This window comes from Cyprinus carpio, chromosome A22, assembly GCF_018340385.1.
Source record: "Cyprinus carpio isolate SPL01 chromosome A22, ASM1834038v1, whole genome shotgun sequence".
Taxonomy (NCBI): domain Eukaryota; kingdom Metazoa; phylum Chordata; class Actinopteri; order Cypriniformes; family Cyprinidae; genus Cyprinus; species Cyprinus carpio.
Genome location: NC_056593.1, coordinates 15,255,209 through 15,280,111, shown reverse-complemented (window position 1 = coordinate 15,280,111; position 24,903 = coordinate 15,255,209). Strand labels below are relative to the sequence as shown.

Below are 24,903 nucleotides of genomic sequence, written 5' to 3'. Positions count from 1 at the left end.
TGGATGGACCTAATATTTCCTTTCGTTTTCTTTTTGTAAGAAGCGAGAGGACAACAAAATCATTCTCACTGTTTGAAGACTCCATCAAGTGCTTTTTTGGTAATTTTTTTCTCAATTAATATGCATCGCACTCGGTGTGCAAGGTTTCTGTGCGTGACAAATTTTTTGTATTTCGAATATGAAAAAACGCATATGAAAATTTCGGACTCAATGTGCAGAGACCTTAAGTGTTTGGTATGAAAATTTGGTGCGATAAACATTTTAATTTGAATTAACATTTGTTAATGCATCTGTTCCAAAAAAAATTGCATTCCAAAGCAACAGAATTTATTTTCATGTAATTCTGAGTTTATATCTCACAATTGCGAGAAATTAAGTCTGAGAGATAAAAAGTCAAAATTGTGAGATTTTAATTTAGAATTGCGAATATCGCAGAATTCTGAAGAAAGTTCAGAATTCAGAGTTTATATCTCACAATTCTAACTTTTTTTTCTTAGAAAAATCTTCATTCTAAAAGGAAATTCTGTAAACACGGTGTTGTCTCAATAAATATTAATCAACTCTAAAAAAACTCTACAACTGAAAAACAAAAGAAGACTTGGAACATGCGCATAAACCCAGAATCCTCTACTAAAAACAGAGAAGAAGACTTGGAACATGCGCATAAATCTTGAGTGCTGTATACAAACATTTTTGTTTTAGTAATATTTGATTTTGCTTTAGTAAAGCTAATAGGCTCAGTAGCTTCTACAGCACGAGCATATAGTCCACCATTGTTGTTGTTGTTGCTGTAGCGGTGTCTGACTTGGGTCGAGACCGAGCGGCAACCTTGAAACCAACACGGAAGTGACTGAAACTGCAATTCATTGACTGGCCGCTAGAGGCTGGCTCCAAAAGGGTGTCATGTTAAAATGCCCAACTTTACAGCAGAAAAAAAATATGTTTACAGCCTGGTCTATATAGCTAATTTTGCCCTTCATGACTGTTAAACTCATCCGTTTAAATTATATTAAGTCTTAAAGTTCTGCATAATTAAGGGCACAGCCACTTGAGTGACAGGTGGATTGCCGCTGCTGACACTGCTGTCAAATTAGGTGGGCATGGTTACAGCAACCAGCTCCCACCTGTTTGCCCATTTTTGATTATCTGGGAGTGACACACGGTGACGTGCTGCCAAGATGGCGACAGCCAGCTCCGCCCACTTTAAGCTTCAAAAACACTCTTCAGAAACCTACGGGTGACGTCACGGACACTAGGTCAATGTTTTTATACAGTCTATGGTTGAGACGTGGTCTGATGATGTCATTGTTTCACAAAATATACGCATTTGGCTGTACACATGAAAACGCAAGAGTGTCGTTTTCAGATTTATCCACTCTGGGACCCAGTTTCAAAAATAGCGGTTTCAGGCTCCCAATACGCTGAACAAAATGCCAGTACAATACAAAATTTTTACGTATACTGCTAAATGCTTCTCCGTGAGGACGAGCTCTTAGTCACATACCCAAAGCCAAATCCGTATATACTGTTACATAAAATTACAACAAAAATCAGAACTGATGAAAACGTGAATATTGACTTCTTTTCCGGGTGTCAGAAACAGAAAGTTGCATACAAGTCTTTTTGTTCAGGGGTATTTCAGATTTTCTGTAAGTTCCACCTACTGTCAGAGAATAAAATTGCAATTTCATTCAGTTTGTCTGCCATTTTTTTATTTATTGGTCTGAACACACAAATCACATGCAAAAACTGGACCAAATTTTAGTGCCAAACATTTGTGTTGGTGTCAGTAGGCCTTAAGCTTCACATAAAATGTATTTTATACTTAGGATCAATGATTTAAAGTCGATAGCTATATACAGGTGCTGGTCATATAATTAGAATATCATCAAAAAGTTAATTTATTTCACTAATTCCATTCAAAAAGTGAAACTTGTATATTATATTCATTCATTACACACAGACTGATATATTTCAAATGTTTATTTCTTTTAATTTTGATGATTATAACTGACAACTAAGGAAAATCCCAAAATCAGTATCTCAGAAAATTAGAATATTGTGAAAAGGTTCAATATTGAAGACACCTGGTGCCACACTCTAATCAGCTAATTAACTCAAAACACCTGCAAAGGCATTTAAATGGTATCTCAGTCTAATTGTGTAGGCTACACAATCATGGGGAAGACTGCTGGCTTGACAGTTGTCCAAAAGACGACAATTGACACCTTGTACAAGGAGGGCAAGACACAAAAAGTCATTGCAAAAGAGGCTGCCTGTTCACAGAGCTCTGTGTCCAAGCACATTAATAGAGATGTGAAGGGAAGGAAAAGATGTGGTAGAAAAAAGTGTACAAGCAATAGGGATAACCGCACCCTGGAGAGGATTGTGAAACAAAACCCATTCAAAAATGTGGGGGACATTCACAAAGAGTGGACTGCAGCTGGAGTCAGTGCTTCAAGAACCACTAAGCACACACGTATGCAAGACATGGGTTTCAGCTGTCGCATTCCTTGTGTCAAGCCACTCTTGAACAACAGACAGTGTCAGAAGCGTCTCGCTTCAAAAAGGACTGGACTGCTGCTGAGTGGTCCAAAGTTATGTTCTCTGATGAAAGTAAATTTAGCATTTCCTTTGAAAATCAGGGTCCCAGAGTCTGGAGGAAGAGAGGACAGGAACACAATCCACGTTGCTTGAGGTCCAGTGTAAAGTTTCCACGGTCAGTGATGGTTTGGGGTGCCATGTCATCTGCTGGTGTTGGTCCACTGTGTTTTCTGAGGTCCAAGGTCAACGCAGCCGTATACCATGAAGTTTTAGAGCACTTCATGCTTCCTGCTGCTGACCAACTTTATGGAGATGCAGATTTCATTTTCCAACAGGACTTGGCACCTGCACACAGTGCCAAAGCTTCCAGTACCTGGTTTAAGGACCATGGTATCCCTGTTCTTAATTGGCCAGCAAACTCGCCTGACCTTAACCCCATAGAAAATCTATAGGGTATTGTGAAGAGGAAGATTCGATATGCCAGATCCAAGAATGCAGAAGAGCTGAAGGCCACTATTAGAGCAACCTGGGCTCTCATAACACTTCAGCAGTGCCACAGACTGATCGACTCCATGCCACGCCGCATTGCTGCAGTAATTCAGGCAAAAGGAGCCCCAACTAAGTATTGAGTGCTGTACATGCTCATACTTTTCATGTTCATACTTTTCAGTTGGCCAAGATTTCTAAAAATCCTTTCTTTGTATTGGTCTTAAGTAATTTTCTAATTTTCTGAGATACTGAATTTGGGATTTTCCTTAGTTGTCAGTTATAATCATCAAAATTAAAATAAATAAACATTTGAAATATATCAGTATGTGTGTAATGAATGAATATAATATACAAGTTTCACTTTTTGAATGGAATAAGTGAAATAAATACACTTTTTGATGATATTCTAATTATATGACCAGCAACTGTATTGTGCCGTGATTTTTTAATTCAGTTTTGCCATATGCAATGCTAATTGGGATTAGTTCATTTATATACTTTTGTCATTTTTCCAATTTTGTAATATTTTTTTAATGTAATTTTGTGCTTCATTTCTGGTTGAGCTGGTTGGTTTTGTTAAACATCTAGATTCTAGAAGTCTTGACAAACATTTTTAACATGCCTATCAAGAAAATGAATGGGAAAAACACTTCAGTACCAAGGTCACTGAATAAGTGGGCAATCGCTATTGAGCTTCAATGGACTGAACTGCTAGTCAATTTGAATCAATTGTGAGTCGCGTCTCCTGTGGTGTGCTGAGTTGCTGTCCAGGAGGAGCATTTCAAATCAGTCACCTATTTCCATTTGAATCAGGATGTAGGCAGTAGACACCAAGGCAGTTCACTAGGGTTTGGAATGGAGCTTTAGAAGCTGAAGACAGAGTAACAGACAGAGATTTACTGTAAGCACACAAGTAGTCAAATGGGACCTGATTATTAATAGTAGCATTTGATTCGTTAGTGCGACCAAGAAAGTGATCTCGCACACACACTCGATCCTTCATTCTCCTGCGTGTTGCATTATGACCCAGTCTATCCTGAAATAGACATAGGGTAAGCCAGAGTATATAAGACGCCTGGTGGATCCCCATCTCACACCTCTGGCTTTCTCTCTCTCCAAGTCTCTCTTCCCGCCAGGTTTCCCTTCACACAGGTAAGGTTAGAGTTTAGGCATATCGTTTCCTCTGAGAATTTCCTAAAAAATTTACATAAATGAAACAACTGCTAACATAAAGTGAGAGTAAAGAGGTATGAAATAATAATGTGGATAGCGTAACTTGGATCATTTGGTCCTGAAAGAATCTGATGAGATATGTTTGAGTTCATACTGAGATCTTGGATTATCTAAGCATGGGATCTTTTCTAAAGTTTTAGAGAAAACTCTTCAGCAGAAATCTCCATTCTCATTCCTGTCAAGAAGCTTTTTTTTCTTCTTCTTTGTAATGGGTTGTTTGCATAACCTGGCTTGCAGTATAACCACACTTACTAAAATAAAGGTTCCAAAAGTGGGTTTTTGAAGTGGTTCTATTTTTGGTTCCCCAAAGAAAATTTCAGTAAACCATAATTAAAAGAATCATTTTCTTAGTGTGAAGAACATTTTAAAAATCCACAAGAAACTTTTTTTCCACTATAAAGACCCTTTGGTGTAATGGAATGGTTCCATGGATGTTAAAAGTTCTTCATGAACCATATCTATGTAACCATAGATGCCAATAAGGAACATTTACTATAAAGAGCGCAAAAGCAGCCAATGTAAAAATTAAAAGATACTTGAGAGACTATTTGGAGTTCCTCAGATCTGAACCTTGAGAACCTCTAGGCCCTTTTAAAGGTTCCCTTTTAAAGGTTCCTCCAACATCCTAATGGTGTTTTTTTGGGTCCATCTCTCTCTCTCTCTCTCTCTCTCTCTCTCTCTCTCTCTCTCTCTCTATATATATATATATATATATATATATATATATATATACACACATATATATATATATATATATATATATATATATATATATATATACACACACACACACATATTTATATGTATATTTAATTGACCATTCTTGCAGGAACTTGTGGGTTCCTCAAAGAACTGGCATTCTCCAGAGGGTTAGACTGGTGTGACCTCAAATGGTACCTCGGTTATATTTATTTTTACACTGTAAACTGAGCTTGTGGCTTTTTAGACGACTGTTTGTCAGAATGTCTGAAATCCAAAAAGTCAAACGATATTTTGACAGTCATTGTGCATTAGAACTTTCTGTGTGATTTATATCTATTTGTAGTTTTCATTGGCAAAGTTACTGTGGCAGCTGCATAAATACTTGCATAAAGCTCGTAAACGCCTAGTGTTCAAGGAAGAATCATTAAGAAAACACCATCTTATCTGTCATGCCGTATATTTTTACATTTGAATTATCATCGCTTGTTTCACTAGAATTAGCTAGCTAATGGATTCTTTCAGTATTCTGTTATTTCTAATGGTCTCAGCATAACAATTTTTGGATAAGGTTTTTGTAATTTACTTGGAAAATGGAAAATGTACACTTTTGTACATTCAACATCTGGTTTTAAACGCCACGCTCTGATTGGCTGCTGCAGTTGTGAAGTGTTAGATGAGGTTAAGCAGTCAGATCTCTCTTAGTGTCTTAACGAAGACACTTCAAATGTCACTTTATAATCTGTGATCTCACTCCCCCCCAAAACACACACATATATAGTCTAAACTACAGAAGGATAGAGTTTCTCAAGAGGGCAAACACATTCTTTTCCGAAGGCCTTTATGCCCAACCCAACACACTTGGATGAAACATACCTCAACTTAAATAGACAAACATACAAACACATACACAGCTGTCATGCCTTACGCATGCCACCTTTGCAACGTATGAATGCTGTAAAGTTATTTACGGGTGACAGGAACTCTTGCAATCATGAAAGGCTGAGATGAGAGCAATCGAATCTGTTCTCTTGGCAGCGGAGCTCATTGTTGGTTAGTGTTCATTACAGCAGTTGCCTGAGCTTGGGCACTAATGGATCTAATAGTAAGCTGATACAGCAGGAGGATTTGGTTTAACATCAGTACCTTTGGAATAGTAACTGCCATTTGCCATTTGGATATTGACAGGAGGATCAAATTAACTTGAGAATCAAAATTTGTCTGCAACATTTGTGGTATCAATACTTAAATTTGAAACAAAAACGAACTACTAGTTTCTTTAATTTTTCAGCGCAATTTAAGTTTATCAACCAAAGCTGAACTCATCAAACAGTTTTGTAATAGCAAGAACACAAATGCATGAACACCAAAGAAGAAAACGGGTTATGCTAATTATACTATAGCGCCCCTTGTGGACACTAGTGGCAATTTCAACACACACCTGCGTGGCATTATAAATTGAGTTTTGGTGCATCATAATGCATCAACGCATGAAACCAAGCTTGAAATCACAGCTAGAAGGGTTTGTGTTTGTGTACTTTATAAAAGTATGTTTCAGGTTTTAGAGAATGGCAAAAATCCGATGTACAGATCAGGTCAAATGTTTGTAGAAATAAAAAACCTGCACGTAGTTGTAAAACTTTTGGTTAAATGAATGGCTAGCCATCTCAGAGGTAAAAGGCATGATTAATATAAACAGATAAACAAGACAACACAATAAAATTAGCACTGGATTAGAGACATGACTGTAAATGCCCTAGCAATAAAAATAAACTCAACCCACTTCCCATTTCATAAGTCTACTATTGCATAAGTGTATTGTGTTAGGTATGACACATGCATATATTGCAAAACAGAATGTAATGAATTAGATAATAGTTTTCCTGGCATTTAACTGCAAATGGAAAAAAGACTAAATGACTGAAATGTCTGTGTCCTTGTGTTGCTCAAAGCCTGCTGGGAAATCCTGTAGTGTTGACTGACACACACACACACACACACACACACACACACACACACACACGTTTACTTAGCTATCTAAATGGGCATATTCCATAAGCGTAATGGTTTTTATACTGTACAAACTGTATATTCTATCAGCCTACACAAACCCTACACCTAACCCTACCCCTTTCAAGAAACGTTCGGCATTTTTACAATTAAAAAAAAAAACATTGACTTTATTTTTATACCAGTTTTACAAATGAGGACACCCCCAAAGGCAGGTTTTTGGAGATTTTGTCAGGTTTACCTCACTTTTGGGGTACAAATTTGTCCCCAAAATATGGTTAAGTAGGCACACACACACACACACACACACACATATATTTTGGCATCCATTTGGTTTATATCATATATTAGCACCTAATATTTCTCTCTCTCTCTCTCTGGCTCTTTTAGCTGTCAAGATGGCCATGAAAAACCTTTTGAAAGAAGATGATATCAAGAAAGCCCTTGATCAGTTCAAAGGTGGGTTCAGAAGTAAATAATAATTGGCATCACTTTACAATAATGTTCCATTTCTTAACATTAGTTAACTACAGTATATTAATTAAAGGGATAGTTCACCCACAAATGAATGTATTCACCCTCATGTTGTTATAAACATGAATGAGTGTCTTTCTTCTGTTGAACACAAAAATATTTTGAAGAAGGTGTCTAACCAAACAGTTGAAATGAGACATTGACTTCCAAATGTTTTTTTTTTTTTTTATTATTATTATTATTACTTTTTTACTATGTGCTATGAAAGTCAATGAATATTCTTCAAAATATCTTGTGAAGATAACAGAAGAAATTCATGAAGACAGAAATAATGATTTTGGGGTGAACTATCCTTTTCACATGAAATAACAATGAACATACTTACTAATACATTATTGAATTCAAAGCTGCCATTAATGTTAACTGATAACAAAGATTACTGTAACAAATGCTCATTGTTAGTTAATGCATTAACTAATGTTAACTAATGGGTCCTTATTTTAAAGTCACCATAATTATATAAAACATTATTTATTTTAATAATTACTATAAATTATAGGTTAATATTTACACTGTCTTTATGAATATTAACATTCCAGGAATGGCGGATGTGCAGTCGATTACCACAGAAAATGAGATCAGTCTATTTTAAAAACAAGAATTAAACAAAAAGAGATGTGAAGCTCATATTTTTGTTAAAACACTTACATTAATTCTTCCACACAAGAATGTTTGTTATTTGAGCTGTAAAGTCTAATTTGTACTTTTATTAGTGGGACTATTTATTTAGGTGGATAAATATGTTATAAATATGATATAAATCACAGTTCTCTTTCTGGTATTATGCTATGTTATGTTTATCGACTACACATGGTCAATATTGGGTATACTGTATAACTAGCCTCATAAGATGCCATTTACATTTTTATGCCATTCTTTCTATTCAGTGTATATTTAAATGTGTTCTGCAAAATGCCTCACAACTTACCTCACAATCAGGCACATGGCTTACTGTACACGTCTTTTTTGTTCATTTTTACTAACTTGTTTTCTGTGGTCGGTGCAATGTCATCAGCTGAAGTGTACTTCTTTTAAACAGCTGTGGACAGCTTCGACCACAAGAAGTTTTTTGACGTGGTGGGACTGAAGGCTCTGTCTGCTGAAAACGTGAAGTTGGTCTTCAAAGCTCTGGACGTGGACGCCAGTGGCTTCATCGAGGAAGAGGAGCTAAAGTGAGAAGCGGCTGCATGGTTTTATATTCTTGCCAACTCTCTGCGAATTAAATGATTTGCACAAGAGCCATAAATTTGTTTTATCCTCTCGTCTTTCCCCCCTTCAGAACAGCTGTCTCATCATTCCTCCATTGATTTCTCCCTCCTGCCTCAATCAAAGGAAAAGAGCCAAGACAAAACCCATCCCCCATTGCATTTAATAACTCTATATATCTCCTCTGGCAGCATCCTTGCTCCCTATTATTCATTATCAGTACATGACTGTCCATCATTGGCCAACAGCAGGGAAGTGCGGGGTTGCCAGATTGAGAATAAGACAAGAATTCTACAGAGAGCCATCGGGGAAGACCTATTTTGTAATACAACTCCAAAATTGCTATTTCAATGTTAATTAATATCTAATTAAGTAAATTAGTTAAAGTACTGGACAATCCAAGGTACAAATTAGGACAGTTTGGGTGGTCTTAACCTTTAATTTAAACTTAAAGAGATAGTTCAACTAAAAACTAAAATTCTGTAATCATTTACTCACCCTCATGTTGTTCCAAACCTGTACGAGTTTCTTTTTTTCAGTTGAACCCAGATATTTTTAAGAATGTTACCAAACAGTTGATGGTAGCCTTTGACTTTCATAGTATTTTCCAAACTATGGGAGTCAATGGCAACCGGCAACTGTTTGGTTACAAACATTCTTCAAAATTTGTGTGTGTGAAAAAACAGAAAAAACTGAAAAAACAAACTCACACAGATTTGGAACAACTTGTAGGTGTGTAAATGATTACAGAATTTTAGTTTTTATGTGAAATATCATTTTAAACCCCGAAAGTCGAAACTTTTTTTTTTTTCTGTGGGGATCATTGTTCAACTCACACAAGAGAACAGTTTTCAAGAGTATTCGAATTGTATTATCATATTTAGTCACTTAAAGGGATAGTTCGCCCAAAAATGAAAATTAACCCATGATTTACAAGCCATCCTAGGTGTATATGATAGTCTTCTTTCAGACAAATTCAATCTGAGTTATGTTAAATAATAACTGGTGTTTTTAGCTCTCTCCTCTGCACTTCCACGTTCGTCACTTCTGCGTTTGTCACCGCGTTTGCCTACGTTCAACATCTCCCACTGGATGCCACTATCTTGTGAACGAGCATGAGACAGTTAGCGAAAGCTAGAGATAAAGGTTTAAAAAGTTCAGAAGCCCCCCCCCCTCCCCCGGAGCAATGTGGACTTATTTAATAATGGATAGGTGCAATTTTTTGGACTTCATGTACTTCATGATTGAGGTTGAGTAAATCATGGGGTAATTTTCAGTTTTGGGTGAACTATCCCTTTAACTGTTGTGCCTAAGCTGTGACCAAGGTTGCCAGATTGTGCTTTATCCCTTCTCCTGGACAGGTTTGTGCTGAAGGGCTTTTCTGCAGATGGCAGAGATCTCACTGATAATGAGACCAAAGCATTCCTCACTGCTGCTGACAAGGATGGAGATGGGAAAATTGGCATAGATGGTGAGAGAACTAGCGCTCTTAAAGGAGCAGCACCCCTAAAAATGATAAAACACTGTGCCTTGTTTTTTTTTAAAGAAAAGAAATTGTCTAGAATTACAAAAAAATATGATCTAATCCACAATTAGCTTGCAATTTTCTTTTCAGAATTTGAAGCTTTGGTGCACGAGTAACTCGTCAATATTTGGCAACCCTTTACACCACTACTCTCCTGTGAATACCTACAGCCAATCATAGTGTATGTCTCTACACATCCTGCCACGAGCCAGGAGCAGAACTGCCTCCTTTAACCCCATTTATTTATTTACCTTTTCTTTTTTATAAACTCTGTACATTTTAGTTAGCTAAACATGTCTCTCATAAAAACCTAGAGATTCCTGTACTGCTTTAACTTCCCATCTCTTAATTTTTGTTTATTTTGGCACATTTCTCTGTTTATGCCTCAAAATGCTCCTTTCTTCTTCTTATCTCACTCCATCTGTCATCCCTCCCTTTTTCGCTCCTCTCTTGTGATAGAGCCACTGAACATGATGAATATATGAGGAGATGGATGAGACGAAATGAGAGAAAAAAAATATTTAAGAAAGATAAAATAAAGCCATGCGTTGAGAAAAAACTACTGTGATTTTTATTTCATTGACTCATCTAGTGCAGTGTTAATATAATATTTTTTTTAGTATTAAAAAAAAATTGAGGAAGACCTAAAAGACTATTATTTGCTAAAATTGGGGCCAACTTTTCCAGCCTGGGCTGTCAGTTAAGTTAATTACATGAAATTACAAATTATTAATAAAATAAATCATAAATGAGTGCGCCAGTGCATTAGGAAATTTATGCAGAAATGAAAGGTCATGCTTAATTGTGTTTTTGTGCATATTTTTATTTTCTATTAGTCCAAGTAAATTAATGCATTGAATTGACAGCCCTAAAAAAAATCTGTAAATAATAACTCTCAACTAGACAATCACACAATAAATAAACATGATTTGTTCCTTCCTAATAAATAAATAATTGTGCTTAAACACTTAAACACAAAAAAAAACTTTAGTAAAATTTGTGCTAAACCTATTAAAAAACACAAAAACTTATACATATTATATCTATCAAATACACAACATTCAGACAGATGCACACATGAAAACAAATATAGTAATCAGACTTAACACCATAAAACAACACAATCTGAAATATTATGAATTTAAAAGTTTCAAAGTTTTTCGACTTGCGATTATGTTAAGATGATTTTAGTCAATTTAATATTTCTGACAATTTTAACCCTCTCCCTTGTGTTGATGTGGAAATGTGGAAACTCTTGGGTGTTCATCAATCATAAAGCTATTCTGTAACATTAGTCTTTTTTGGAGGATGTTTTTATAGTATGCCTAATTCCATTTGGAATATGGACATAGCCATTCAAATTAAATACCCAGCTAGTTTAAAAAGTGCCATTAAATTAAGTTTAAAAATCTCTTTTGATTCTAATATTAAAGTTGACTTACATTGTATACTTATCAACAAATTGAAACATTTAGTACAGACTCTGAACTGGTCAAAGTGCAGTCAATGTTTTGCGACAACTGTCAGTGGATCCGTGGGGCTGATTTGTCATTGGTGACTGTGGGACGGAGCTTCACTGTAGCAAAAGGATTTGATCCTCTAGAAAACAGGAAGATAAAAGACAATTAAGCACATTTGACCCCAAATTGTAATGATTGTAATGTAAATAAATAAATAAATAAATAGTCATTACTGTAATTTTTTTACAATAATACAGCAATATTTTATTTAAATCAGTATTTTATTGAAATACTAGCATGCCATTTCTAAACATACACACATATTTCACTGGAGAAATACATATGCATAGTTTAATAAGTATTAATTATTATTATTTATTTATATATGTCATAAAACATACAAGGTTACAAACTTAACCTCGGTTCCCTGAGATACAGGAACGAGTACGGTGTCTGCCAAGACGCTATGGGAAAACTCCTTTTTCTCCGATGACTGAAGCCTTTTTAATAACGCAGTGTAACTACAATGCCATTGTTTCGTGCAGTAAATTAAAAAGAACCAATGTCTCAGCAGCAGAGCTGCTATATAAGCGGGCATGCCGCCATAGGATTCTCAGGTTACTTCGACTGAAGCATCCACTGAGTTGTGCAGCTGCATAGCATGGCTAGTTACACAGTATTCGTTCCTGTATCTCAGGGAACTGAGGTTACGTTCCCTATTGATACTTCACTCATACTGCATCTGCTAAGATGCTATGGGGAACCACTACAATCCTGCCATGCTATGCTTAGAGGAACGAAATCCCCTACAGCATCTGCACTTGGTGAGGTCCAAGAGCACAGGAAGGTATATAAAGAGTTGTTCCGACTGCCTGATTGGGGCAGAACGCTCGATATAGATCCTCAATGCCCTAACGAGCCAGAGTAAATTCAACTCCTGGTCATCCTCCGAGGGAGGAAGCACTGATAGAGTTATCACCTGTGCTCTGAACGGAGTGGAAAGCACCTTAGGTATGTACCCAAGCCCTGGTTTCAGGACGACCTTAGAGTTGTTGGGCCCGAATTCTAGGCAAGAGGTGAACACAGAGAGCACCTGTAGATCTCCCATCCGATTTACCGATGCTAATGCCTATAGCAGAATGGTTTTTAATGTCAGGGAACGAAGATCAATTGATTGTAGCGGCTCGGGGGGGGGGGGGGGGGGGTGCTCTTTAGAGCCTTCAGCACCTTGGACAGATTGCATGTAGGGACTGTGGGTATCTGTGAGTCGGTTAAGCCTCCTAGAAACCTTTGAGAAGCGAACAACCAGGTTGTTCCTGCCCACAGACTGGCCGGCTAAAGAAGCGTGACACGCTGCTATGGCTGCTACATAGACCATGAGCATGGAAGGGGAACGGTCCTTGTCCAACAGCTCTTGCAGGAAGGACAATATCAGTGATATGTCACAGGAAGCTGGGTCTTCGCCGTGGGACGTGCACCAGGCAGAGAAGGCCAACCATTTAAGGGTGTAGAGGCATCTTGTGGACGGTGCTTTAGCTTGAGAGATTCAAACAAATCGTTCTGTTTGTCTGAGGTCCCTGATGCTCCAGAAATGGGTAGTGTCTGGCAGAGCAGGAGCGATGGCGAGGCTCAGGATTGGGAGCCACATGGGCAGCAGGAGGTGCAGGCTTCATGGCCTGCTGAGTCAGCACTGACTTGGGGCGACTAGAAGCAGCCGTAAAGCTGGAGCACGTGGGAAGGGTTTGCATGGCCTGGGACAATTTCTTTGCAGCAGTGAAGTACTCGGCGAATCCCTCAACCTCAGATCCAAAAAGGCCAGAGGGGAAGACTGGGGAGTCCAGGAAGGGGACCTTATCCGCATCCTTGATCTCTGTCAGCATCAGCCAAAGGTGGCGTTCTAACACCACTAGACTGACCATGGACTTGCCTATCACCTCGGCTGCGGTCTTGGTGGTGCGTTAAGCCAGGTCAGTCGCGCTACGCAGCTCTTTGAAAGCTGAGAGGTCTGGGCCGAACTCATCCATGTTCTGGAGGAGTTTGTTCTGATAGACCTGTAGGTCCACCATAGAATGAAGCACCGAGGCTGCTTGTCCAGCAGACACATAGGCCCGTCCGATGAGGGCTGAAGTCATTCTGCACAGTTTGTATGGGTGGGTGACCTTTGCCTTCCAGTCAATAGCCATGGGTGGGCAGAGATGCGCGGCCACAGACTTATCCAGGGGAGGCATCTTGTTGTACCCCTTCTCTTCAGCGCTGTTGCCTGCCTTGAGGGCGAAGGCTGGCTGAGTAGGGGGCGAGCCACGACTTAGTGAGTTCGTCACACGCACTCCCACCAAATAAGACCTGGTCCCTCGCAGTCGTTGAGGGATGCTGGTCTGCCTGGGAGAAGAGGACGGGGGAAGCCTCTCTGTGCTGAGAGCACGTGAGGCACATGGGGGCAGGGGGCGTGGGTGGGGGGTGTGGGGTGGCTGGCGTGAGCTCGCTCATCTCCGTGTGCCAAAGTCCTCTGCCCCGCTGTTTTTTCCTCGCAAGCCCCTGGGAGGAAGAAAACGGGAGGGTGCGAGGGGCGAGGTCGCTTCCTGAAAAGAAAGCTACCCGTGAGCACAGAGAGGAGAGACCCATATCTTCGAAATGAGGACATTCCGTCTCTTGAGCGGATCATCAGCGTGGGATTTCCCTAGGCCTGAGATGCACTTGTTGTGACCGTCAGCGGCATGCAGGGGAGCCCTCCATGAGCGACAGAAACGAGGTGGCAGGGGATCTGGAAGACCGGCGCTGCTGCGGGCATTGAAGGCGGCTGCAAGAGGTGGTGAGAGCAGCCAAGCAGAGGGTTCTTTATCCGCTGCGAGGCATTTCTACAGTCGTGGCCAAAAGTTTTGAGAATTACATAAATATTGGAAATTGGAAAAGTTGCTGCTTAAGTTTTTATAATAGCAATTTGCATATACTCCAGAATGTTATGAAGAGTGATCAGATGAATTGCATAGTCCTTCTTTGACATGAAAATTAACTTAATCCCAAAAAAACCTTTCCACTGCATTTCATTGCTGTCGTTAAAGGACCTGCTGAGATCATTTCAGTAATCTTCTTGTTAACTCAGGTGAGAATGTTGATGAGCACAAGGCTGGAGATCATTATGTCAGGCTGATTGGGTTAGAATGGCAGACTTTACATGTTAAAAGGAGGGTGATGCTTGAAATCATTGTTCTTCCATTGTTAACCATGGTGACCTGCAAAGAAACGCATGCAGCCATCATTGCATTGCATAAAAATGGCTTCACAGGCAAGGATATTGTGGCTACTAAGATTGCACCTAAATCAACAATTTATAGGTTCATCAAGAACTTCAAGGAAAAAGGTTCAATTCTTGTAAAGAAGGCTTCAGGGCATCCAAGAAAGTCCAGCAAGCGCCAGGATCGTCTCCTAAAAAGGATTCAGCTGCGGGATCGGAGTGCCACCAGTGCAGAGCTTGCTCAGGAATGGCAGCAGGCAGGTGTGAGCGCATCTGCACGCACAGTGAGGCGAAGACTTTTGGAAGATGGCCTGGTGTCAAGAAGGGCAGCAAAGAAGCCACTTCTCTCCAAAAAAAAAACATCAGGGACAGATTGATCTTCTGCAGAAAGTATAGTGAATGGACTGCTGAGGACTGGGGCAAAGTCATATTCTCCGATGAAGCCCCTTTCCGATTGTTTGGGGCATCTGGAAAAAGGCTTGTCCGGAGAAGAAAAGGTGAGCGCTACCATCAGTCCTGTGTCATGCCAACAGTAAAGCATCCTGACACCATTCATGTGTGGGGTTGCTTCTCATCCAAGGGAGTGGGCTCACTCACAATTCTGCCCAAAATCACAGCCATGAATAAAGAATGGTACCTACCACACCCTCCAACAGCAACTTCTTCCAACCACCCCAACAACAGTTTGGTGAAGAACAATGCATTTTCCAGCACGATGGAGCACCGTGCCATAAGACAAAAGTGATAACTAAGTGGCTCGGGGACCAGAATGTTTAAATTTTGGGGTCCATGGCCTGGAAACTCCCCAGATCTTAATCCCATTGAGAACTTGTGGTCAATCCTCAAGAGGCGGGTGGACAAACAAAAACCCACTAATTCTGACAAACTCCAAGAAGTTATTATGAAAGAATGGGTTGCTATCAGTCAGGATTTGGCCCAGAAGTTGATTGAGAGCATGCCCAGTCGAATTGCAGAGGTCCTGGAAAAGAAGGGCCAACACTGCTAATACTGACTCTTTGCATAAATGTCATGTAATTGTCGATAAAAGCCTTTGAAATGTATGAAGTGTTTGTAATTATATTTCAGTACATCACAGAAACAACTGAAACAAAGATCTAAAAGCAGTTTAGCAGCAAACTTTTTGAAAACTAATATTTATGTAATTCTCAAAACTTTTGGCCACGACTGTATGCGAAGCTTCAAGTCTCGTAGTCTCAGTGAAGATCATCATTGTCGCTGATGAAGAAGAAATCTGAGAATCCTGTAGCAACATGCCTGCTTATATAGCCAGATGGCCACACCCATATTGGCGGGCTCTGGTGGGCTTCGTCGCCATAGGCTCATGCAGCTCCACTGCCGAGCCATTGGTTCGTTTTTATTTTAGTGCATGAACCAAAAGGAGTTTTTCCACAGCATCTTAGCAGACGCAGTGCGAGTGAAGTATCGATAGGGAACTAATTTCACAAATTTCTTAGTTTCTGTTTCTGTTCCGTTTCCTCAGTTTCTTTTAAAAATAAAAAATAAAAGACTCATGGTGTGTAATACCTGGGAAAAAGCGGGTGCTCTGGTGGTTGTCCATGAGTGGTTGGCCTCTGCAAACATTGAACAGATTTTATTGTAATGCTCACATTCACACAAAATACATCTGAGACATAACCTCATCCAATATAAAGTCGAATGAGAACCTCGACAAGAAACTGAATCTGAACGAATCAGCAAATTCTTTTGCAAATCAACATATAGCACATTCACTGAAAATTATTAAATTTGGTGTCTGATGCCTTTTTCAAATGTTTTAGTTCTGAGAGCTATAGATAAACTATTACCTAACATAAAATCAGCCTAGCAAAGTAGCTAGTTTTAAACACATCAAATGTTTAACATCATCATGAATTTCAAATTTTGCGGACATTTTAACCTTACAATGAAAGAAATCTCATACAAATTCAGCTTCTGATGGAAAACTACAGCATAGATTCAACACTTACCCCAGAGGTTGATTCGGTCTTTCGCTCAGGGAGAGGAGAGTTTGGAAAGGGCGGAGCCGGAGGCGGGAGTTCATTATAATTTTTGTGCTCTACTTTGCTCTCAAAATGAGACTCTGCCCTCCTGTCAGGGAGGGGAGATATTGGTCGAATATCAGCTGATCCACGGCGAAGCGGTGCGGCTGGAGGCGGAATCTCATTGTAGGTTTTCTGGCTGGTCTTGACCTCGTTGTTAGACTCCGCCTTCTTTTCAGGGAGGGGAGAGATTGGGCGAAGATCAGCCGATGCGCGACGCATAGGTACCACTGGGGAATGGATGTCACTGTAGCACTGGGTGTCTGAATATTCTGATTGGCTGGTTGGCTCCAGGAGGTTGTTCATGCTGTGGCTTCGGTGCGACGTGCTAGTGAAAACGTCAATATGTTTACATCAAATTATATACATTTAAATACTCATATACTCAACTTTACCTTGAGCCCAAAGGTAGAAAGTCTTCAGTAGATGCCACATAGGCAGCAGGAAACCAGCCTTGACTAAAAAGAAACAAACAAAAAACAACAAAAAAAAAAGCAATGGTAAGTGTGACTGCACCTTTAGCCATGATACTGACAGTAAATGCTCTCACCGGAGGCTTGAGTCATGGCGTCCGTACAGCCAACCATTGCGTGGTTCTGGTATAAGCACAGTTACCATGTCACCACGGGCAAATGGCAGCAGGACTGGATTGGATGAAGCGGGATGGGACACAATGGTCCTCATTGAGCGGCCGCCACCTAGACCCAAAGATTCGCCCACAGAGCTGGAGCGGGAACGACTTGGGAGAGGAGACGGGGCTGAGAAGAGTTTTAGACAAAGAAGTCATTCTTAACCGGACATTAGGGTAAATCACACACTGACTTTGTGAACTTTTATAGACAAAGTTAGAGTAGTCTCCAGACCTCTAGAGGGCACTCTGCCCAGAGGCTCACGGTCCATTTCTCGGTCTCCAGTCTGCAGCAGAGAGCCCAGAGAGCTCTTCAACTGCAAGAAACATCAAGACAGACCAGAATTTAAGGTTACCATGCTTCTAAACAACACACAAAAGTGTGAAATATGACTAAAATTGTTTTTTCAGAGTAAATATTTAGTTGTTACTATTAGACCCTTATCAGACTTTTAGAATCAGTTGAAATTATTAGAGTTTAACTACTGAGATGTTCATAGATATGTATAGGTAGATGGCTGTTTCTATGGGCCGCTAAAAGTAAGCCGTCCGCCATACTGGAATGGTCAAAACCGGTCCATGAACACTCAAGAGCAAGTTGCCTGTGTGTCTGCAACCCTACATATGCATGTATGAATATCTATATCTGCAATAGACTTCCGAAAATGATTTTGCTAGACTAGCACAATATAACAAGACAAAGCCGTTAGCTAACTTAACATTTAAAAGATAGTATGGTTTAAAAACCTGTAATATTGAGTTAATATATATTTAAAAACACAAACCAACACCTGTGAAAGTTCAAATTCAGGCGTTTTTACAACCAGAGGCTGCGCAATGTTGTGGCAACTCGTTTATTTTTACTGTGAGTGACAACACATTGACATGTCTGGAGCGGTCGAATGTGGCATCTACCTAAACCAGGGATCTCCAACCCTGCTCCTCGAGAGCTACCGTCCTGCAGACTTCAGTTCCAACCCTGCTCCAACACACCTGTCTGTAATTATCAAGTAGCCCTGAACACCTTTATTAACTGGTTCAGGTGTGTTTGATTGGGGTTGGAGCTGAAATCTGTAGGACGGTAGCTCTCCAGGAGCAGGGTTGGAGACCACTGACCTATACATATCTATGGAGATGTTAGCTTAGCAACATGCTAATGACAGACACTATTATAATAAGTTTGAAGTACTGGGACGTTAGCTTAGCAATGTGGTAATGTAAGAATCTAGAAACAGCTGAGACTGGTAGGGTTTGTTGAAGTATTGAGATGGTAGCTTAGCAATATGCTAATGTCAGACTCAGATGAGATTGTTAGGGGTTTCTAAATCTTATGTTAGCAGGCTTCCAAACAACACTCAACAAGTGGTTGGCTGGTCTTAGCTGGTTTAAGCTGGAAGTACTGTGGCTGGTTGGTCAGCTAAGGAAGTGGTCAATACAGCTTAGGTTGGTTTTAGCTGTATTTCTTTCAGCAGGGTTATTAACAAGGGTTACTAACAACACCCCCCAAAAATTATATATATATATATATATATATATATATATATATATATATATATATATATATATATATATATATATATATATATATATATATATATATATATATATAGTATATAAAAACACACTTGTATGTTAGCCACAAACCAAACTTTTGTATTTTTTTTTTTTACTTTCTTAATGCATGTCGTGTTGTAAACGATTTATCAAAGACCATTATTCCAAATAAACAAAATGTTTGTCTCCTAGTTATATGTAAAAAAAGTGCTCTACCTCCAGCAAAAACAAGTCGTGTATTACAAATGACATTTCACGACTTGAAATGATGCAAAACACAATTTCATGGCTTGTAAATTCACCCTCAATTGACAGATGTAATAAAAAGTTAATTTTGGATTCTGTACGCCACACAAAGCTACCCATCTGTTCCATTATGTGATTGTGGAAATGTTTGGGCTCGGCAGTTAGCCTAAAAGTGCATGGATAGATGAGCAGTTACTCTTCATTCCCATCATTCCAGTGTCACCTGAGCTTCTTGATCTGATGGAGTGGGTGTTCGAGGTCTGGAACTTCTGCTCTCACTGACTTTTTCTTTCCAACCATCTGCTCTCAGCTGGAGAGATACTCCCGTCTGTCAACACACGGAAAGATGGTTGTGCAGTGAGCCGATAAGGTTTGGATGGAACTGGAAAGAGGATCTATATGACTGAGTGCACACTGGCTAACGAACTCCAGTGGAAAGCAGCTGTACCTTGTTGATAAGGTATAGTAGTGACTGTGTAAGTCCACAATGTTTTTCAGCAAGGAAACGATATCTCCTTTCTTCCTCTTTGAGAATTTCATGCTGGCTCTGCCTCAGGTACTGCATGTACTCACTGCCCTCCTGCATACACACAAACACATGCACTGAGACACAGGCTCTGTTCCAAAACCTAGTGAGCTTCACTGTCTTCACTCACAGTGGCAGTTGCCACATTGCAGAAAAAGTTGAAGTCGACTTTGTTATGTTGCCAAAGGTAGTTTTTGCCTGTGTTGCTTCAAATTGTCAACTGTCACTGAAAATCAATGACTTGCGATCATTTTGTCATAACAATCTGTAGGTGTGAGCAACCCTTTCGTACACAACACGGAAAATATAGTTATGTTTAAACCTGAAATGTCCAGTAAAGATTACGTGATCCGCCTTTTGATAAAGATGAAGCTACAGTTGAGTTCGCAACTAACAATACAACGACACGGTGACCTTCATTGACGTAATCCATGTCAGAGCGAACACATCTGATGACATTCAATTACTGTTAAGTGCAATACTTGGGGAAAACTTTTTAGACAAAGGGAACATAAAACTGATGACTTAGGTTCTTATCTATAAACCAAAATAACATCAACCCACAAATATGCATGCATACTTACAAGTGAGTCTCTGAACACACCACGTCTCAGCTGTCGCTCCAGTGCTGCAGCCTGATTTCTCACTTCCAATTCATAAACTCTGCGGCTGCCCTACACATATACAGACAATATATCAGCTCATGCACATATATGCACACGTCTCAATACATAACACATGGTTCCATACTCACTTCGATGTATTCCTCGTCCAGCTTCACATTCTTGTCCATGGCCTGCAGAACCTCTATGTGAAACCAGTGGAACTGGAAGAAGATCAGCAATGAAGACAGTTTATGAATCCAATCAGACGGAGAGACTTGAAGAAAAAACTGTTTACTTACCAGAAAAACCGTTACGATTGAAAAGACAGAAAAACTATTTATTTACCACACCCTCCACTTCAGCAGTGAGCTTCCGCTGGGTCTCTGATATCTGAATCAACACGTCACCTGGGGAAACAACAAATACATTAATTAAATAAATGATCGTGAATACATATTTAATAAGTGCAGAAATGGAAGAGTGGGTTTTTGTAAACTGTGTTAATATCATGGGGATCGATCTCCAGCATTTGTGGTTGTGTCAGTTAATGCAGTCGAACCGTAACGAACTAAGAGACCAGAAATAAGCAACTGAATTTAATGATCATCTACCATTAAAGGGATAGTTCACCAAAAATTAAAAGTCATCATTTGCTCACCTTTTTGTTGTTCCAAACCTGTATGACTTTCTTTCTGCTGAAAAACACAAAATAAGATATTTTGAAGAATGTTTTAATTGTTTTTTATCCATACAATGAATGTCAATGGGGTCCAAAAATGATTGACTTTTAATGTATGGACAACATTTGTTTCCAGTGTATGAAACATTTCTCAAAAATATCTTCTTGTGTGTTCCTCAGAATAAAGAACGTCATACAGGTTTGGAACAACATGAGGGTGAGGAAATTATGACAGAAGTTTCATTATTAATAAATTTTACTAAAAAAAAAAAAAAAAAAAAAAGTTTAAATATCACAGTGTTTCAGTTGAACTGGTAATAAGTCTTGTAAATTAATTAACTAATAATTCTTATAATTATGCATATTTGTCAATTATAGTTAAGATTTATTATAATTAAAATATCTATAATTAGCTATAACTAATTCTGGAAATTTTGGAAAGTTTTAAAAAGAAAAGTCCTAACATTTATCATGTAGCTTGTCCCAAAAAACAAACAAACAAAAAAACCAGTATGTTTTCATCTTTTATTAACATTATTATATGTGCATCGTAATGATGAGTGTAATGTGCTGAGGTGAATTAATTAATTTAAAAGGGTAAAAGAATGACACCATGCATCAATAATTTAAGTCTCAATGCTCACATGGACACCCGATCTCTAACACACACACACACACACACACACACACACACACACACACACACACACACACACACACACACACACACACACACACACACACACACACACACACCTGTCTTTTCCCATTACATGCAGGTTTATATACCTGTAGTGATCTTTCAAAAGATAAAGACCCTTGTTTAATTCATTCCATCGTTAAGCCTCTAAAACCTTTGTTCTGCTGTTCATCACTGCCACGGTGTTCTGTGCGTATGACTGGAACAAAAACTCATTACATGGGCAGTGAGCCAAAGGTTTCACTGAGCCAAATCTTGTGTTTTATGACAGAGGAGGCATCTGCCACTGGACACCGTTTGCAGAAACATCTATTGTATGAAGTACAAACAAGCTCTGATACAGCCAGAAAGTATAGATAAAAACTCAGTGGACATCTTGCTGCACAATCTGCCCAACTGGCATTGGATTTGAGATGCAAAAACAAACATTTTGAGTCTTACCAAGTGATCTGGATGATAACGTGTTGAGAGCTTGCTCGCCCATCTTAGCAAGAGCGCTGAAGTATGCCTCGCTTGTCAGAGCCAAAGCTTTGATACACACACATACACAAAATATCATGAATTTAGGCATTTTTTCAGCATTTTCTAATAACAGCTAAAACCAGACTTTGGTGTTTTGCTGGTTTTCTTTTCTTTAGCTTGACCAGCTGCCAAGTCCCCTCTAAAACCTTCAAAAAACAGACCAGCCTAAGAAAACAAATCAGGCTAGGAGACTAGATAACTACCGTAGGCTTATTTAAAGGATTACTCCACCACAAAATTAGTATTTTGTCATTGATCACTTACCCCCATGTCGTTCCAAACCTGTAAAAGCTTTGTTCATCTTCTGAACACAATTTAAGATATTTTGGATGAAAACGGGAGGCTTGTGACTGTCCCATAGACTGCCAAATAAATAACAGTGTCAAGATCCAGGAAAGTATGAAAAGCATCGTCAGAATAGTTCACCTGCCATCAGTGATTCAACTGTAACATTATGAAGCGTCGAGAATACTTTTTGTACACGAAGAAAACAAAAATAATGACTTTATTCTACAATTCCTCTCCTCTGTGTCTCTCCAAATCAGCATAGCGCAATTTTGACAAATCTGACTACTACGCAAGCGGCTTACGCTCCTCTGTATCAGCCGCGCCACAAGGATACGGTTTTTTACATGTATTTACGCTTCGGTTTGAAAGCAAACAGCGCATCGGCGCAGCGCGGCTGACACAGAAGAGCATACGCCATCTGTGTACTGCTCAGAATTTACTTTTATGGACCTTGACAGTGTAATTTACTTGGCAGTCAATGGGACAGTCACAACCCCACCGGTTTTCATCCAAAATATCTTAAATTGTGTTCCGAAGACGAACAAAGCTTTTACGGGTTTGGAACGACATGGGGGTAAGTGATTAATGACAAAATTTTCATTTTGGGATGGAGTATCCCTTTAAGCAAATTTTTTATTTAAGCTGATTTTTTTTTCTTTTCTCCCAGAAGGGTTGGTATTTTATTACCTATGTCCAAAAAAAAGAAGACCAACAAAGTATTATAGGCTGGTTTACGCAAGGCTTTTTTTTCTCTCTCTTTTTTCCAGCAGAGTTGGCATTATATTTTATATGTATATTTGAAAATATAAATTAACTAGAGAAAACGCAAAACAAAAGCAAATTTATATATATATATATATATATATATATATATATATATATATATATATATATATATATATATATATAAATAATAAAAATAATACAAATAAAACAAACATTAACAATGAAAAACGAATGTTTATTTAAAAAAAAAAACTTTTTTAAGAAAAAACAGAACAAAACAAAACAAGTTTTAGCGAAACAAAAAGTTTAAAAAAAACAGAACAAAATGAAAAACAAAACTTCAATACAATCAATTCAAAAAGTTCAATACACTTTCAGGATTCTTTGTGTTTGAAAACACACACAAACATTATGCTCACCTTGAAAAGCCTTGATGTAGCTGTTTCCTAAAGTAACCAGCTTTTGCAAGCCAGGATTAAACTGATCCATGAGGTTCTGAATAACCCAAAACAACACCATTATGCTGTCAATAATAATGCTGGAGCATCATAAATATATACTTTAAGATAACAAATAAAGGGGTTTATTTTGAAATAATCATTGGCTGTCTGCACATGTTCCTTACATGATTTGCCAAATAAATTAATTACCAGACATGGAAAATTAAAATTTGACTTTTTTTTTTCTTTTTTTTTTTCTTTTGCTCAAATCAATTTTACTGCATGACAAAAGACTGCAGAGTGATAGAAAGACACAACTAGTTTAGATATCTTTGAAATCAGTTGCCTGGGACAACAAACAATTATACAGTTTAGTGCTTTTTTATGTAAAAACGTTTGCCTGCAGAATGTCACGACTGACCAATCAGAATCAAGTATTCCAGAGAGCCATGTAATTACATCAATAATTAATGAGCGTTCTCCTTTGATCTCAGCTTAAATGAGAGTATCAGAAGACTCACATTATAAACACTCAAGGTTGATCTATGAAGAAGGTCACTGTTCGCACCAGACATTCTGTTTCTGTTGGAAAATACACACTCAACGCTACACAAAACTACAACGGACATGTAAAACCAACTTCAGAGAACATTAACAAAACATTAAAAGAAAAAACACTGAAGATACTGCTTTACGTACCTGTGATGGTGAAAGTTTTCACACTGTAGTTACGCTGTGTGTGATGACACACTCTCTTTATGTCTGTAATGGGTTTTTCAGGTCTCTGTTAATGCCTATTATAGGACGAGAAAGGGTGAGTACAAGAGAGAGAGCGAGGAGTCCACATCTGATACGGCCTGACGTTTTGAATTATTTACCTGTCCCATGACAGAACGTGAAGAAGGGCGGCCGTCTGACAAGCGGGCAGGAGACACACTTTAACTGAGAAGAGTTGTAGTGACACTTTAGCTGGTTACACCTAATGAGACACTCAACC

At 38.8% G+C, this 24,903-nt stretch overlaps 2 protein-coding genes across 3 annotated transcripts in view; one reads left to right on the top strand and one right to left on the bottom strand.

Annotated features, from left to right (window-relative positions):
- The window catches only part of LOC109100551 (parvalbumin-7-like), a 30,225-nt gene extending 19,426 nt beyond the window's left edge, over positions 1–10,799 (top strand). Inside the window, exons 1-5 of one of the 2 annotated variants that reach the window (XM_042712023.1) lie at positions 4,031–4,185; positions 7,366–7,434; positions 8,549–8,681; positions 10,077–10,186; positions 10,331–10,799. In XM_042712023.1, coding sequence (XP_042567957.1) covers positions 7,374–7,434; positions 8,549–8,681; positions 10,077–10,186; positions 10,331–10,356 — 330 coding nt within the window. In that variant the 5' untranslated portion in view covers positions 4,031–4,185; positions 7,366–7,373 and the 3' untranslated portion in view covers positions 10,357–10,799. Of the gene's footprint in view, positions 1–4,030; positions 4,186–7,365; positions 7,435–8,548; positions 8,682–10,076; positions 10,187–10,330 lie in introns of those variants that run through there. The other variant, XM_019113984.2, reaches the window with a different exon arrangement.
- Positions 10,800–11,177: 378 nt separating this feature from the next.
- On the bottom strand, positions 11,178–24,857 carry LOC109066232 (brain-specific angiogenesis inhibitor 1-associated protein 2-like protein 2). The gene is made up of 14 exons (XM_042712024.1): positions 24,428–24,857; positions 23,886–23,961; positions 22,372–22,458; positions 20,897–20,958; positions 20,701–20,772; positions 20,531–20,620; positions 19,869–20,000; positions 19,644–19,748; positions 17,856–17,937; positions 17,543–17,750; positions 17,388–17,450; positions 16,921–17,320; positions 16,478–16,524; positions 11,178–11,839 (listed from the first exon to the last, which is right to left on the bottom strand). The coding sequence occupies exons 1-14, from the start codon at positions 24,533–24,535 to the stop codon at positions 11,764–11,766; spliced, it is 1,608 nt and encodes a 535-aa protein (XP_042567958.1). The 5' UTR covers positions 24,536–24,857; the 3' UTR covers positions 11,178–11,763.
- Positions 24,858–24,903: the final 46 nt, after the last annotated feature.